At 37.6% G+C, this 18,205-nt stretch overlaps 1 protein-coding gene across 5 annotated transcripts in view; it reads left to right on the top strand.

Annotated features, from left to right (window-relative positions):
- CHD7 (chromodomain helicase DNA binding protein 7) overlaps nucleotides 1–18,205 on the top strand; it is a 172,789-nt gene that overhangs the window by 115,228 nt on the left and 39,356 nt on the right. For all 5 annotated transcript variants that reach the window (XM_016162550.2, XM_016162552.2, XM_016162548.2 and 2 more), the window contains exons 7-13: nucleotides 5,582–5,637; nucleotides 11,050–11,164; nucleotides 14,332–14,415; nucleotides 15,655–15,792; nucleotides 15,889–16,010; nucleotides 16,370–16,613; nucleotides 17,654–17,830. In XM_016162550.2, the coding sequence (XP_016018036.2) occupies nucleotides 5,582–5,637; nucleotides 11,050–11,164; nucleotides 14,332–14,415; nucleotides 15,655–15,792; nucleotides 15,889–16,010; nucleotides 16,370–16,613; nucleotides 17,654–17,830 (936 nt within the window). The remainder of the gene's footprint in view (nucleotides 1–5,581; nucleotides 5,638–11,049; nucleotides 11,165–14,331; nucleotides 14,416–15,654; nucleotides 15,793–15,888; nucleotides 16,011–16,369; nucleotides 16,614–17,653; nucleotides 17,831–18,205) is intronic.

Raw genomic sequence — 18,205 nt, 5'->3', positions numbered from 1 at the left:
ATGAAATTAAAATATATCAAACAATCAGTGCTTTATTATACCATAAAGCACCATCTAGAGTGGGCAAGAAACTCAAAAAGTCTCAAAAAAATCCATAGGACTTTCAGAATTATAGATTGCCTTTTTCATAAATATTACTCATAAAAATCATAAGCGTGAATTTACCTCTCGTTTTCCTTAGGACGGTTCCCTGCCCTTCCCTAACTCCCCACTGCCCCCGGAAATGTGTCATTTTTGTGAGTAGGTGTTCTCTCCTACTTTTCATAACATTTTTCATACACAACGAAAATATCTTTTTCGTCAATGCAGAGGCGAAATACAGAATAATTTTCAGTGTAATTCTTGAAGATAATATTACTTATTCTAAAAAATTATTATAGAATTCATGTTACTCTGCAAAAGTAAGCTCTAAATACCTGTCATTAGTCTGGTAACTTTGTCATTGAGAGACATATGCTGTGTGACAGAGAATTCCAGTTACACTGTATTTTCTTTTACTGATGAAGAGTCTTGGTTTTATCCCAACCTTTTTTTCCCCTTCTTGCCCAATTTGAGAAAGTGCTTTATTTAGTTTGAAGAATTACAGAGACATCCAGGCGCATTTACACATTTCAACATACAGTTTTCAGTGTCTCTGGAAGACGGTCTCCTTCGGATAGATGTGTTAGTCTTTCAGCTTAAATCTTTGTCAAACACACAGTTCTTTCTTTTTATTTGCTTTCAAAGTGGATGAAAGTACAGCCTCATTGTTTTGACATGTGAAATAAGTTTTTTTTTTTTTTTAAGTAAAATGTTTTTAAAATATGAGAGAGAGGAATGGAGGAATTATGGGATTTAAAGTGCGATCCCAGGCTTATCAAATAGGAAGCCTTTACTGTTCAAATACTACTGTCTAGACGTCCTTGAAAATTGTATTACACCAGCTGTAAACTTTTTGTTACCTTTATTGCAATACTGCTGCTTTTTCTATCATTCAAATTCAAATTGAGTGTCAGGGTCTAGGGAGGGTGTGGAGTGGCTTTGGGTGACTCTTTGAACATGAAGATTTCCTCTCTGATGAATTAAATGATAAAATCTCAACCAGATTTCCCACCTGTTCATCAGAAATGAGTACTGTTTAACTCATTAGAAAGGTTGCATTTCTGTCTACTAATGACTCTAGAACTGTTAATTCGCGAATTGTAGATATATGGTGAAATTTAAATACTTGACAGCTTTAAAGAATAATCCCCTTCACTGAATTGGAGTGACTTGTTTGAGTAAATAGCGTGTGGTTTGGATGGGGTATATTAATTTTCATTCAGTTGAAAGTGCTTCAGCAGACATACTCAGCAGGTTTGGGGGTTGCAAATTATAATTAGCTCTATTCAGAGCTACTTAGACTATGTATTTTGTAGGACATTGCTTTTTCCTTCTGTTTTGTCCACTTTAGGACTTCTCCCTCCTTTTTTTACTACCCTTTATAGATAGGTATCAACAGTTTAGAATAAGTATTACCATGTATGGATGACCAGAGTTATCATAAGAGATTAAAAATCATTATAATTGTACATGATGGTGGAGTATGTTGAGTTGGTGAATTTTAGGATGGAGAATATTAATGGGAAAATTTCTCTGGAAGGGAAGATATGCCTTGAAGTATGATTTAAAGTAAGGAAGAGATGTAGAGCTCATTAACTTGCTTGTAGAGTAGCAGTATTTCATAAAGGACAGTAAAAAAAAAAACAAACACTAGAAGGTTGTACACATTAACTTTTAAAATTGCTAATGTTCTTGAAGTAGTTACTTTAGTTATCAGTTTTAATAGGTTGAGGGAAAGTGTGGCAAATAGAAACAAAAGGAAATTTGAGATTTCCTGTGGATTCTGGCTATGCTTGCTGGTCCGTTTCCTGTTACCATGAATAATTGAAGAAGTGGCTGTGCGAAGGTGCCTTTATCTACCCCGGCAGAATTATAGAAACTGGCTATGAGTTCTGAGAGCTGACCTGCACAGTGCTGACACATAGTGGGGACTCAGTTAATGATTTTCAAAGTTCATTGACCTCATCACTGTAGCAGCCTAAGAAGGATGGTCTGTTATGATGGAGTCGTGCAAACTCAAAGAGCTCACCTGGCAGAGCCTCCCTAATTCAGCACCTCAGGTTAAATAGGGACGGCTCGGGCATCTGTGTTGTTCTAAACACAAATAAATGTACTTGAGACTAGCGGAAGGGAAGAGATACATAGTCGATACTTGTATTTGCATTTCGAGGTAGATTTAAGAATAAACTTTTGGATAGTACAAAGATTCTTTTGTTTTCCACATTGAGTCATTATGCAACCCTTTCTCCTTTGAGCCATCTCTCTGTCTTGGGGAACAATTCAAATTGTTTTAAAAGTGAATTCTGACTACACGTATTTTAAAGAGATTGTTTTAAATTCCTGGTGTTTGTTTTAATCTTCCTTAGCTGAACTCAGTAACAAAAAAAAAAATAGAGTGTAAGGAAGGCAAAACTCTTCATCTCATTTGTTATGATGTCCTTATTTTCTCCCTAAGTCAACTACAATTTGGAATCTCTGGTTAAGAATGTAGTAGGTTGGACCAGAAGGTTCTTGCTTTTGTCTTATTGATACTTGATTGAAGTGCTTTCTCATTCTTTTGTGTATTAACAGAATTTTCCCTTTTTTATACTATAGTTGAGATTCATTCTTCAGTGTGACTGCCTAATTTAATAATAGAATGCTTAGGAAAGGTCATTCATATTTTCACGCTATAGGATTATCATTTGCTGGATGGCTATTTTAGAATCCAGGTGACTGAAGGAGATTGTTTATTGCCTGATCAGGGTTTCTGATTCATGTGAACAATGGAACAAGAATGGCTGAATATGTTTGCAATTTTAACTATATATGAATAATAAGGATTTTGATAGACGAGTTTTGTAGTTTAATGAAAAGGTATACCCGTTTCTCAAATTATTCTGTTGAACACTTAACATTACTTTAGAGGGCTGTCAAATTTAATGGTAACTGTCCAAGAAATAAATTTGAGTGGATTTCTTGTATATGTAGAAATAGTGTCTTGATTCACTTATTCATTGTATATGCCCTTTGTAAAATGGCTTTCGAAAATTGGGCAATGGGGGTAGGGGTTGGGGCTGTTTACAACTATTACCAGAGGCTAGTCAAACTGACTACTATTTAGAATAATTAAAATAATGCTACTGAGGGCTTATGAGTTCTCACACTTTTGTTCATTGTTTTGCTATTAATAATACAGAAGAGGTCAGCAGGATCATATTTATGTGACATGAAGGTTGCAGAACAGTTCTGTTTACAGTTCTGGGGCAAGTAGATGATCCCGTGCGTGTGGTAAGTTAAACAAAGCACAGGCTTGCAATTCGGGACATCCAAAAGAAATAGGCCCTGGGGCAATTCTGCACCAGCTCCAGGAGCTACTAAACGAGGTCTTGGAACATGATTGCCTACTCCCAGGCAGCTCTAGACCCTCTTGTGAGGCATCTCCGCAGCAGGGTCCCTGAGGAATAGCTGGTCATGACAAGAAAATGGGTGCTAACGAGAGGCAGGAACAGACAGTCGATGGCTGTGAGGGTCAGAGCTTTCGGGGAACGGAATCAAGACAGAATGAAAACCATCTCTGTTGTTCAAGAGTTGATCTTGTGTTCTTTGGTGGCCACTTAGAAATTATGGGATGGTAAGGCCACTTAGAATGAGATGGAAAGTGTAGTACAGTAGGAAAGATGGGGAAGAAGGGAATCAGAAAATAATAGAGCATAGAAATGATAAAGCTTGTCTTTTTACTACCTCAAAAACACATAATTTTGGAAAACTCTTTCAGAATTGAAAAAATATATATAGTTAGCATCAAAAGAGTAAAAACAGTAGACCAGACATTTGAATTCCATTCTAGATTTGAATTTCATGATATGCTATGAAAAGTGTCAGAAGATCTAGGCTCACCCTGGCTTTCCATTTTCTCTGGTTGTCCACTGTCTTATCTTTGCTTTTCTACCAGAATCTCTAGTTCTACGCAAAGAAATGACTGCTGGAATGTAGGAGTAGAATGAGCTAAATTGGATCTAGAATAAAGTAAGCAAAGTAAGATGGGTTCTGGATGGATTGTCACTTGAGTTGACTAGAATTTGTCTCTACATTTTGAATTCCTGGTTTACGTTGCGGGCTCTAGAAGGCATCAGCAAACACTGTTCGTTTGGGACAACTGAAAGTCTGGAACATAGGCGGGGTTCTGAATACATTGGTTTATTAAAAAAGCTACTTTATGGTTATGCCCATTTACATATCCAGTAGGGCAGAACCAGATACGTTAATGGGTATTGACCACAGTCCTGAAGGCTGTCTCCTTGGTGATCTCTAGGCAGTTATACAAACTTTCAAATTTAGATTTAACCGATCCATGTTAGAGTTTAGAAGAAAAGCTTAAGGTCACAACCTTTGACGATAGTTTGAAGCCTAGGGATTGAGGGAAGTTGTAGTCTCTCTGAACAGATCTTGTGCTGGTCTGTCATCTGGCAGAAGTCTGCTCCTCTGTTCGTTCTCTGCCGTGTTCCTACTTGCCTTAATTTCTTTGCAGCATCTCTGAGACAGCTTAGCAATGAGATGTGACCCTCAAGGCAGGCTTGGGTACTCTTGTAAGCGTGTAAAAGTAATTCTTAAACTTCTGTAAGTGGTGTTTATATTTGCACCCCTGTTTTATCTGATCAAATGTTCCAGAAGAAAATGACATATTATGACTTGTTTAACAGCCTAAAACCAAAAGAAAAAAAATATTGAAAGAGATGTTTAAAATACCATGTGATTGGTATCTTCTGCATACACTACAGTCTGTAGGTTTAAGGGAGATGTTATTGATAATCTTCCCACTGAACTCTTGATTTGGCTGATGTGTATCACAATTTTAACCTTACCTAAATGTAGTGTTTGGAGCGTTAATTTTATTTGGCTGCTATGTATGTGAGACGTCTTGTCTGAGAGATTTTAATTGTACCATTGAGTAAAACTAAAACTGTGAAGAGTGATGCACTGAAATTACAGCGTAAGAACAAGGTTCGGTTTTATATGGTTTCTTGTTTAGAGTTATTAACTATATGGAGGAATAAATGTCTTTTAAATATTTTAAAACATTACAAAACCCACAATGTAAAGTTGCCATGAGGCAGCCAAAAATAATACATATGGCATTCAGGAGAGCAGTTGCTAATTGGCTGCTGCCTGAGAAAATGGTACACTTGGCGTCTACTTAACACTGTGGGTTTGGCAGAAAGCCAGATTTGGGGTCAGGTTGTTGTGAATGAAGCTGCATGTGGTTAGGGAGGAGTTAAAATGATTCATGTCTTAGAAGTGCAGCACGTCAAGTAACGTGCGAGGGCCTCGGCGTGTCAGTCTTCGATCTCGCCGGCCTCCGAGCAGCTCACACGTGCTCCTCTTCCCGAGAACGGCCCGCGCTGCCCTTGTCGCTCCTGGTTCATGTTCAGCTGGGAGAGAATCCTTACTTTGGGGATATTCCAGTAGACGGTTTTAAATATGTGCCTAAAATTTTCTTTTAAATTTTCTCTTGTTGCAGAAGGAATCTGGAGAGGAAGTGGAAGTTGAGGAATTCTATGTGAAATACAAGAACTTGTAAGTAAATTGTGATTTTCTTAAAAAATTGGGGAATATATTTTCAAAGTACTAAACGATGATTTAAAAAATACTGGGGAAATAAAAAAAATAATTGGGAATTAAGAAACTTTGGTTTGGTTTATTTAGAGCTTTGAAGGCCATTCATTGCTAATAACTTGTATCTTTGATATTTTATGAATTGAATTTTTCTGGAGAATGTATCAAGGGTGTAAAAGTTGACTAACTTTTGTGTATAACCAAGAAGTTTTTGGAGGGGTAATAACTCATGTAGTGGTAGGAATGTGAGTGAAACGTGACATTGACCTGTCACCCGGGAACGGACCGTGCGCCGCGAGGCCGCCCGCCTTCCTGACCCGTGCGCGGCGTCCAGGCACTTGAGACGCGGCCGCCACCGCCAGGCAGAAGCTCTAGAAAACCACGATGCCACTCCCGTTCTGGGAGGCAGCGAGCGGTGATTTCGTTTATCTGTTCTTGTTTCTAATTTACATCTAGTGAATATGGATAACTTTTACAGAACCAAAGTGAACACACTGCGAGCTGTCGTCCTGCGCGTGGGCATAGGCAGCGTGCTCGGACCAAACGCACACTTCGATGAGGCAGCATCGCTTTAGGGATCGGTAGTCATCCTGCTAAGGACGACTCAGGCCTTTTGCGAACCTAAGTAACAATCGCAGCAGGGACAAAAATTTTCATTGATACTGTAAGCATTAAATTTGCTGTAGATTTTTCAAGGAAAGGAACTCAAGTGTCATCTTAATAAATTCTGCAGTTTAAAGAGAGGCTTTTGGGAGTTATTGTCAAAACAGTTTAAGAAAATTCACCTTGCCCTAGGAAATAGAAGTGCCGAGCCTCGTGGTTTCTTTCATTCTCTCTTGTTGCAACTGGCCCTGTGTTAACGAACTGATGCGCTTCCAAAGTTCTGCGAGCAAACCCTTTTTCCAGGAGGCAAAGAGTCTCTTATCAGTGTTATTGTGAGAACCCAAGGAAATAGAGCCTGGCAATCAAAACTGCTCAGTAAACATGAGATGCCGTCATCATTTCATACTCAGATCATGAGTTTACACACATGGAAATTATGCGAATGACGTGATTTCATATAAAGGTGTAAGGAGAGTGGCAAGGATAGGTAAGGAGGAGATAACTAAGTAAGCCAGAGAGAGAATTCTCTGGTAGATTTATCAAATCCAGCTCAGAGCAAAGGAGAGTAAGTAGCGATTGCCAGGAAAGGGCACTACTACACTGACGTCCGTCCAAACTGGTGCGGGGCAGCGGGGCCTGCGGCGCCTGACCCACAGTGGACGCCGACTCGCCTGTGCGCGACCCCAGAGGCGTGCAGGGTTCCTGCCCGGGGACTGCTGCCGGGTCGGGGGGACCAGTCATCCTTCGTCAGTCATGAGACGAGGCCAAGGCAGTTCCAAAAGAATAACTCTCCTGTTATTTCCTGACATCACTGAGCTCTAAAGGAAATTTAAATTTCCATAATTTTGACATAATCTCAGATTTACACAAATATCGCAAAAATAGTACAAAGAATTTCTTTTTCTTTTTGTAATTAAGAAGTATCTTGTGGAAAGGTGCTTTGAGACTATTAAATTTGATAATGGTTGCTAAGAGGTGATTTACTTACTCCATCACTCCTCCTAAATTTGTGAGTTGGGTTTCGCCCATAAGGAAGAGCTCTACCGTCTTACCCATTTGCTTATTTATAGCAGCGTGGACTTGCGACATCGTTCTCAAGGGGCCATGGTTCTTCACAGTAGCCCAGGTTTGGCCAGCGGGAGCCCCTGGAAGCTGGCTTCTCTCTTCTTTTGCCTTGTCGCGTCCTCCTTTGAGCACCTCTTACTTTCTGGTGCCAGCGGATGTTTCAGACTCTCATTATTTTCTTGTTTAAGTCCTGGAATCAGTTATTTCACCAAGGAGCCTTGGCTGTTTTCACTAGAGGAGAGCATTTAGGAACCAAGGTTTGGGTACTAGGTATGCTCGTCCTGCCAGGAGTCATTCTAGGCCCTCTCAGAGGACAGGGCTGGGAGGGGCGCGCATTGCGTGTGTGGACACGTACGCGCACATGCATGTGTGCACACATACGACATAAACACGTTGTACACACATCTGTTAATTACGTAATCATACACCGCTACCTACCGACCTGACAACAACGGTGAGCAACAATGACTTTATTTATTTTGATACTTCCAATTTTATTTCAACACAGCGGGTTCATTCTGTCCTTTCCCTTCCAATTTTAATGACCCCCTACTTTGACCACCAGAAACCCAGCTCTTATTCTCCATAATATATTTGCTTATTTGTCAGTCTTGCTTTATACAGGAAGTGGTTACAGAATTACTAGACCATATTTCTGTGAAAAAGAAGCCTAGTAATGAGTTCCTTTAGTATTTGTTTAGAGTTTTATGTCTCTAGCCTAAGGGTACAGAGGCTAAATACTTTGTTCAGAATTTCCTTGGTTAGTTCTTTTCCTCCCCCGCCCCCTTTCAGTATAGTTATTTATTTGATACTCAGTTTGGTTCATTAGTTTCTGTTTGTATTTGTATTCCATTTTAGCTCCCACCCTATCCTTATTGATTTTTTATTATTATTTCAGTTCATGGAATATTCACATGGTTCAAAAGTCAGAATTGTACACAGAATAGTCAAAGAAGTCTTATCCTCCCTTTCTTTCTACCCCATTCCTATTTGCCTTCTTATTAATCCCAGATTTATCCTCCAAAAATTTTGGCATAAACAGCCATATATATATTTTACATATATAAAATATAATAACATATCTTATTTTCTCTTCTTTCTTACACACAGAAGAATTGTACACATTTGCACTTTGCTTCTTCCACAGCTCTATATTCTGGAAATTGCTCGACACCTGTTCACGGGGTCTTCCTCGTTCTGTGGACTCCACTCCTTGGCTGTATCATAGCTCATTTAGTCAGTCTCCATGTATGTGGCATGTAAGAGGCTTCTGATATTTTCCAGTTACAGATAATATTCTCGTGCCTGTACATCTTCAAATCGTTGGCGGCCTCGCTTCGGGGTGAATTCCTGGAAGCGGGATTGCTGGATCACAAGGCCAAATGCATATGTGGTTCTGTTGGGTATTGTCACATTCTCTTCTATAGGGTTGTCAGTTGTATTTCAACCAGCAGCACCTGAGGGCACCTGTCTTCCCACAGCCTTTCAGCATAGCGTGGTTTACTTTTCACTTTTCGTGAGAAATTATATTTCAGCGTAGTTTTAAATAGCATTTCCTCTTATCATGAATGAAGTAGAACTTTTTTTCCTAAGTTTAATGGCCATTTTTATATCTTGTATTGTCAAATGTCTGTTCATGTCTTTTGCCCATTTTTCTATTGTGCTCCCTTCGCTTTTTAAATATTTTTATAGAATTAGATTCATTCATCTCTCATTGGATCTGGCATTCGAATCACAGGTAGAAAGACTTTCCCTACACTCAGGTTAAATGAAGGGGCCTTTGCCACGTCTGCCTCTGGCGCGTGCGCGGTTTCATTTCCTGTGTTCAGCTGATTGATCCACTCGGTGTTCACCTCACATTCGATGTAAAGCAAGGATCTAATTTTACGCTTTGCCAAACATTGTTGTTCCGGCATGATTATTAAAAAGTCCATCTTTGCCGCCATGATTTGAGATGCAACTTTTATCATGCACTAAAGTTTAATATTTATTTGGATCTGTATCTCTATTCTAGTCCTTTGTCTATTTATGAGCCAGTAGCACATTATTTTACTTATGGAGGCTTTATCGTATATATAGGATGTACTATTTTAATATCTGGTATACCTAGTTTCCCCTGAGTATTTCTTTTTTAATCTTTTCTTGGATATTCTTGCACATTTTTTTTTTATGTGTAAGTTCAGTACTAACTTGTCTAGCTTCATAAAAATGCTTGTTTATTTTTGTTTACAGTGTGTTACATTTATAAATTTATGATTTGTGTTGTTGAGTCATGCTATCTAAAAACAAGGATGTCTTTCCAGTTGGTTCAATTGTATTTTTGTGTCTTTTAATATTTTGTGAATATTTCCTTAAATAAATTTCACTCATTTCCTATTAAACTTATTTTATCTTTGTTGATATTAAAAAAGAGATTTTCTGTAACATTGTATCTTAATGGTTTCTGTTTGTGTAAATGGAGGCTATTGACTTCTGTATGTTAATTTTGTATCCTCCTAAATTACTGAATTATTTTTTGAATTAATTTTCTAATTGAGTCCCCAGATATGATCATTATTAACAACTTGATGCATTTTTATCTAGTCTATTTGCTACGTGTATATGTGTGGGCAGGAATTTATATCAAATCATATCTGTGTATTTTAAGTCCTTATGTCCCTCAGTCAGTTGTAGAAGAACTCAATTGTACCTTTGAAAATACGTATTAGAAATTATATAAATATAAATGACATGATACTTAACATCATAAGCATTTCTATATCATTAATTATTTTTGAAAGATGTTATAATGGTTATATGATTTCTAAAACCAATACCTTGATTTTGAAAGAGATTCAAGCACCTCATTTCTTTTTGATGTCATCACTAGAAAGAGAAATTAGTGACAGTTGAGGCTATCAGGGGTCAGGGAGAGAATGTTGGTAGAAAATAATATTGCGATACCAAACAAAATAATGTCAACATTAACCCTATACCTCTGAGGCTTGGGGAAGTAAAAGGAGAGTGAAGATTACTCGAGTTAAGAGTTAGAGAAAACACAGCATGTTTTCTCAGAGCAGGCAGTGGTGAGTCTGAAGGAGAAGGGACTGACTTGCCCATTGTGAGGACAGGGTAGACATTAAACAGAATTCACAAGGCGACAACGGGCGTCTTTTCAGAGCTGCAAGAACTAGGCTGGGAGAGCAGGAATGGCTAGGAGCAGTGGGCACGTGGGTGTTCAGGAGCGGGTGGGGGGCTTTTCTCCCTGAATGCACTAGAAGACCTAAGTTAGGTTTACCTTTGCTGTTTGAAATGTGCATTCTTTTAACTTGATTAAAACCTTTTTTTCTTTTCTCAATTAATGCTAAAAGGCTCAAAACATTAATTCATAATTAAGGCCATCCTGTTATATTAATTGTTTTGTATTGAAGTATAATCCATGCAGTTATGAAAACAGCTTGTTTTTAGGTCTTTTTTTTTTTTTTTTTTTAATAGATAAGAGCTGGAGGCTCAGGACAGAAGGCAAATTTTAGGCACTATTGGCCTTTTTTTTTTTTTATTCTCAAATACTAGTAATCATATTGAATGTTGCTCAGCAGCCTCCATTAGTAATTAAACAGGTTATTTTGTTAATTATCTGTTTAGTTGATTTTTGGAATAATAAAAGGCATATAAGGGATTAATTATTGTCTACATGTTTCAAAGTATATTATTTTATTCTTTCAGCTCTTATCTTCATTGTCAATGGGCATCTGTAGAAGATCTGGAGAAAGACAAGAGAATTCAGCAAAAGATTAAACGATTTAAAGCAAAGCAGGGCCAGAACAAATTCCTTTCAGAGGTATGGAATACCTGGTTAATTTTCTAAAGTATTTATTTCAAGAGAATGTTCTGAATTTTAGTTTAGTAAATTATTAAGAAAAACTAGTTTGCCTCATTAGGCATTGTTACTTGCATACTGGTAACTGGTTATTGCTAAAAAAAAAAAATTTGTAAACAGGATATTTCTCAATCTTCCTGTTGCTTAGTCTAGAAGATACTGGTCCTTATGATATTATGTGGAAATGTGGTGGTATGATTAAAATCTTGTAATGAATGTACAGTTAGCAGAGGGTGAAAAAAGTAAGTAGACCAAAGTTCTATTAAGATTTAGCAGGTTAAAAACTCTACAGCAAGTATTAAGTACAAGTTCTAGGAAATGAAAGTTCGTTGTCATTGGGGAATGTATGTGGCAAGTTTCTTGTGTTCGAGACAGTGCCTGATTACAGAGGTTCACGAAACTCATTTTCACAAATGGTATGCTGTGGTAAGTCGGTGTCCTACCTACCTTTGCCTGTTTATGTTGCTACCCATTTGTCTTAGCTTACTAATTATGATGAGAAGGTAAACTGTACCTAGGGCAGGGAAGAAAATCTGCATTTTGAAGATGTGCCAAGTTCCCCTCCAACATATTCAACTGTATTTAAAAAATGCTTTCACAGACCGCTTACTGGGGGGTCTGGACTTTCAATCGCAAATTTGGTTTCACTTACATCCTCAAATAGATAAAAGAGAAACCTTTACATTGAAAGATTAAACTTGCTGATTTATTGGTTTTCTTCTCCGTAAAGCAGTTAACAGAATGTAAACTGTAAAGAAATGTGACATTAGATGCAAAATACCTGTTTAACAACCTGCTTCCCACCCCCACCTCTTTTTGGAGATGGGAGGTGAGGGCAGAGCATTTTGTAAGTCATAAAATCCTTATAATCTCAGGTGGCAAGTCTGCGTCCCCCTGGAATCCTGTTTCTGTGCTTCCAGCAGGCAGGCTGTGCATAGGAGATCGGGTGGTGGCGGTTTTTCTGGACATATGTCTGCATCAGCACCTCTGTTATTCTGAGTACGACGCTTCTCTGCAGCGCAGTAGCTGGCAGTGAGGGGAAGGGAGATACTCGGATGTGACTCACTCCTTACATCTCGGAGAATGTTTAGGTGATTCTTTGAAAGGGCAGTTTCTAAGAAAATAATGGGAAGTTCTATTTTTAATGCCCTTAATGAAACTAAAGTTGAATGTTTGTGACATCGGGCAAGACGAAATCATTTAGCTTCCTCTTAGAAAGAGATACCGTATGTTCTGCTGACCTTTTCTGTGGATTAGTGGCAGGGAGAAGGGGTGGGTGCTATGGAAACTTCCCCCACAGTCTCGAATCCTGGTTCTGTTTGCTAAATTTATTTGGACTGTGTTTCTCGGAGTCAGATGCCCTTTAAGGACTTGTGTCTGGCCCTAGCTCTGTACCCTATCTACGTGAGTCTTTGTGAGTCACCTGTACTAAGATGGAAATGCTTTATCTTGCTGGTAACTTGTCAACTAGAAATCTTAAGTTTTGACCTGAATGAAGGATATTCCTGTTCTCTCCGGTTCTTGCTCACTCGCTCGCATGTGCGTGCACGCTCTCTCTCACACACACACACACATGCACACACATGTGTGTTTACTGTATCCCATAGATGGTCCTGGCTTTAGGTTTTCCATGCAAAGTTATGACTACTTTTGCATTCTCTGTGTCACCTTAGGCTTCCTTATAAGTTTGCTGCAACTAAAATCTCTATTCAAAGAGATTATTGAAATCGGAGTTTGCATCGCATGCACGGTGGCATGCACAGATGACTCGCTGAAGGATAGTAGAAGTGTTTAGGAGTAAAGTTAAGGATTTAAATTCAGCAGTGGAAGCTTTGGGTTAAGAACAAGTTTTCTTAAAGAGAGCATTTGTCATCAAAACCTAGTTTCTGGAAAGTTTTAGAGTTTATGCTTTATATGAATAATACATGCCTATTGCATGACCAAATCTAGAAGCTTTTGACAAAGCCAGTGCATTAATATATTAACATTTTAAATTAACTGAACATTTCAATGAATTTTTTGCCTCACTAATCAACTCTACGTAAAGGCCAGAGGCAGTTGAAACACATTTTCGTATTTTTGATTTTTGTTTCATAACCCACAGTTCAGAGCATCTGAACCGGGTGTTTTGATGGGCACAGTAGCCCAGAGAAGGTTTGTTATCCTTGGGCCAGCTGTGATTGAACAGCTTATCTTTTCAACCTGCAGTTTAGGGGATAGGAACAGTGTCTAAGTGACTTGTCACATGTCTTTGCGAAGCAATTTAGTGCAGTTTTCTTATTGATAAATTAATCTATAGGAATATATAATAATGTGACTTTTGTTTTCTAACTTACCTGACTGACTTTTTTAAAGTATGGCTTCGTCTGTGATTTCCCTTTGAGCCATATTCTGTTCTTTTATATGAGAAACTTTGCAAGCGAGTGTTATTACTTTACTTTTGTAAAGATTGTTAATATATCGGCTAAATAACTCAATTGATTCAGCCTCACTTTGTTATCCTTAATACTTTTAATCAAATGATCTATGTTCAGTTAAATAATCATTCAAACACAGATTTAATAACACAACTATATTCAAATAAGGCACTAATATTGATTGGCAGTGACAAGTAAATGTCATAAACTGTTCACACTAAAATATGAAATTCATTGGTTTCAGTGTTTTTAGCTTTAGAGTAACGTTCTGTGAATGATGCTGTGAGGCATCCGACGACTGCAGTAGCTACGAGACTCCAGGAGCACTTTCTGTGCGCGGCCCGACTCCACGGACGGCAGGCTGTAGTTTCACGAATGCTAACTGCGTTGCATGCCATCCGCCTTTTGGATTGCTCATTAGTGAATTGTAATTTCACACTTCATTTAAAATATTCTTAAACATTCTCTCGTAGTAAAAAGGTTTCACACAGTAATTAAAAGACCCAGTTAACAAAGTCTGAGAAATCTGATTTCCTCATGGGGAATGATTTTGCTAAATTGTAGCATTTCAATTATTATAATAGAATTTGCCAGATATAAATTTTGTATTGCCGTGACCCAAAATATTACTGCCTGGTGAAAAGTGAAATAGTGTTTACTCTCAGGAATTACATAAACATTTTAACATTTTTTTTTTCCCCTTTGGTGCAGATTGAAGACGAGCTTTTTAATCCAGATTATGTGGAGGTCGACCGGATAATGGACTTTGCACGTAGCACAGATGACCGGGGAGAGGTAACAGAAGATCATTGTATTCGGGGGCGGCGACTCAGACAAGCTTATGTGTGTCGACGGAGAATGATCATGGAATCCTAGATTTGGTCCTGGTCAGAGCCTTGGATCATGGCTCACGTGGTCTAAATTTAACTGAAATTTATGGACTTACTGTTAGTTTTATGACCTACTAGTGCTAAATGTGTTTTCTGTTTAGTCTGAGAGCTTTTTAAAAGAAATCAATTTTCAATACAAAACAAATACACAGATATTTTGTACAATGCCATAATACGATCAATAAAAAGAATTCAGTACATTTCGGTATAAATATGTTATGTAGCACAACTTCCCTTGTGTGATTAAGAGTGCCTTGGTAGTAGAAAGGAGTTCCATGTTATTTAACATTGGACGTCCTTGGCGAGGTTGATGAACTTCATTTAATGTGGTGCACAGAAGATAATATAAAGACCGTATCTGTAACATGATGTTTTACTTTTCTAGTTTTGCTTACTTTTACTTAAAAAGAAACTGTCTCATGGCATAGGTACTCACATATACAACAAATGATTTTAACATCACAACCAGATCAGTGTACCTTTGTCCTGAAATGAAGGTCAGCAAACCCATGTGTTTTCTAGAGGAAAAGACAGAAGAAATCCCACAGATCTGCATTACCCCAAATATTTTGCTCTCCATTCTTCTAGCTCTTTCCTGTCTTCTAGAGCTCAAACACGGCGTTTTAAAGCGGTTGGACACAAGCAGTGGCTCTCTAAGAGAAAGGCAGAGGTCCTAATAAATTCAAGCCTGTTTCTCATTCTTTAAGAAACTAGCCAATTATGTAAATATGTAAATACACTAATAATTTCTCATAAAAGTCAGACACCTAGTGAGTGCATTGCACAGATAAGAATAAGGCTCAAATTCAGCTGTTATTTATTAGCTATTTATTTATACTTTTTGACTTTTAAATGTGATTTAGATAAAAATTAATTTGTCTGATAATAATAATACTATTTTCTTTAGACTTTGAGACCCTGTAACTAGGGGCCTATTTGGTCCTACTTTTAAAACTTCTACCAACTCAGTCTTACTGTTGCTGGGGTAGTGTCTATTGATAAATGAAGTAGAGCATGCTTTGAAAACTATATATATATATATATATAAAACTGTATATATAAAACTATATATATAAAACTATATATATCATTATTTTTTTTTTCCCAAATTAATTCAATTCTGATTTATTTAAACCTGACCCAGCCTGTGACTCACTATCTGGTGAAGTGGTGCTCACTGCCTTATGAAGACAGCACGTGGGAGCTAAGGCAGGACATAGATCAAGCAAAGATCGAAGAGTTTGAGAAACTACTGTCCAGGGAACCGGAAACAGAGCGTGTGGTAAGAATTGGCCGATGCTAGAGGACTTGATTTGAAAATAGCACTGTGGTATGGTCTCTGAGAAACCACTAATGGGATTTACTATATTTGAAACAGGAGCGACCTCCTGCTGATGATTGGAAGAAATCAGAGAGTTCCAGGGAGTATAAAAACAATAACAAACTCAGGGAATACCAGTTGGAGGGAGTAAACTGGCTACTTTTCAATTGGTACAACATGTATGTAAACACCTTTCCTTCCCTTTAAAAACAAAGTCTATATTTCGTTTCCTTTGTAGTTATTGAAAATAGGACTCAGATATAATTTAAAAAACATTTTAACTTTCTAATGAGAATCGTAAAAAATAGCAAGCATTGGAAGTATACTTATTACCTGTCTGTTCAACAAATGTTCAGAGATTCATAGAAGTGCATACATAATTATTATTTCTCAGAGGATTTTCTTTGAAAATGTATTTTTTCTGAATCTAAGAGAACATCTAAGAGAGGCATTTGTGAATATAATAATATATATTTTGTGAAAGCAGTGACTAATAGCTGTACTCATTAACATTCCTTGTTTTACTTCTTTTCCAAAGGCGAAACTGCATTTTAGCAGATGAAATGGGTTTGGGAAAAACTATCCAGTCCATTACATTTCTCTATGAGATATATTTGAAAGGAATCCATGGCCCTTTTTTAGTCATTGCCCCATTGTCCACAATCCCCAACTGGGAAAGGGAATTCCGTACCTGGACGGAGTTGAACGTGGTTGTGTATCATGGGAGTCAAGCTAGTCGTCGGACCATTCAGTTGTATGAAATGTACTTCAAAGATCCCCAGGTAAAACATCATGGTGGTCTTCCTTCTGTTTATTATGTGCATTTTAAGGCGTTGGGAATTAAAATGGTCTCAGTGATTTGGGGGAAAGATCTAGATTTTGCAAAATTGAGAACTTTGCTTTAGATTTCTTACCCAGTTTGTGTTTTTATTTTATTTCTACATCTCATGATTACAGCTCTTTATTTTTATAGCTTTGGTCATTCTGATTATTAGATTAAATGAAGTTTTTGATCTTGGATGACTACTGAAAACCATTTAACATGTTGCTACTCTGATTGGCTTTCTTTGCAATACTGAGAGAAAGCAAAACAAAAAGTGTTATTAAGTATGCGAATAGAAAGAATCTTGTACTATTTACTAGAAGTGAAAAATACTAGGCATGTAATATTGAATGACATACGTCCAAAGGGAAGAATTTATACTTTGGCTCTTAGTAGTAATTAGTTTGAATTTTTACTTCTTCTAGTTACCTGTATGCAATTACTTTGTGATACTAAAATTATAAATGGCACGATGGAGAAGGAAGAATAGTATGTGCTAAAATAGTTTTAAGTTATAGGTAGTAAATGGAATTCTTACAACTGGAAATAGGAAATTCTATCCTAAGTGAGGTTTTTTTCATTTTAGCACTTTAAAAATAAAAAAATAGGTTTCAAAAGTTGTAAAAAGTAAAAAGTTTAGGAAAGTGAAAAAGTTTTTTGGAAGTTAACTTGTTACATAATCCTTTTGGCCTTTCAGCTTTTGGGATCTGGAGGCTGTGACTACAGTGGGCACACTTCGTGACACTTAACTGCTTGTGATCTGTGGAGAGATTGGATCAGAACTTTTACTAACAATTTTCTAACTTTCTTAAAAAGGAAAAGTTTTAAGCCTTGTCATACCTTAACAGCTTAAAACCTCCAGATAACCTTGAAAACAAAATCTAAGTGTTACCTAGATAAAGCTGTCCCCAAAGGAGTTATTGATTCATGTCTTATTCATCCTCAAAGCTGTTAATGTAATTTGTAATGCTAAATAATAATGCAGAGTTGTTCTTGTAGGGTCGAGTGATAAAGGGGTCCTATAAGTTTCATGCCATCATTACTACCTTTGAGATGATTTTGACTGATTGTCCTGAGCTGCGGAATATTCCATGGCGTTGTGTCGTCATTGATGAAGCCCACCGGCTGAAGAATAGGAACTGCAAGCTGCTGGAAGGACTCAAGATGATGGACTTGGTCAGTGATCAGTTGGTGATTCCATTGAACCTGAACAGAGTTGTTACTGACTCAGTGTTCCTGCCGCTCTGAATTTGACTGGTATCTGTGAAGGGTGTTTGCAAAGCCTGTCAAGACTGTGATATATCTTCCTGAGCTTTCAGTTACTCAAAAGTGGCTGCTGTCTTCCTGATTTTTACATCGTTGGCTGGTATTTCTGCTCAGTTGTATCACAGCAGAGTGTAGTCATGAAATTTTCACTGAAATGATTTTAAACTGTTTGTTCTTCCCTTTTGTTTGTGAATACCGCCATTATGATCCAGTTATGCTCCAGATCTCATAGGTTTTGGCATCCTGGGGCCAGTAGGACTTGTACTTGCAAGTTGTCACAGCCTG

Source organism: Rousettus aegyptiacus, unplaced genomic scaffold (genome assembly GCF_014176215.1).
Source record: "Rousettus aegyptiacus isolate mRouAeg1 unplaced genomic scaffold, mRouAeg1.p scaffold_m13_p_15, whole genome shotgun sequence".
Classification (NCBI taxonomy): Eukaryota; Metazoa; Chordata; class Mammalia; order Chiroptera; family Pteropodidae; genus Rousettus; species Rousettus aegyptiacus.
Note: the sequence above shows the minus strand (reverse complement) of the source record. Positions and strands in the feature narration are given on the sequence as shown.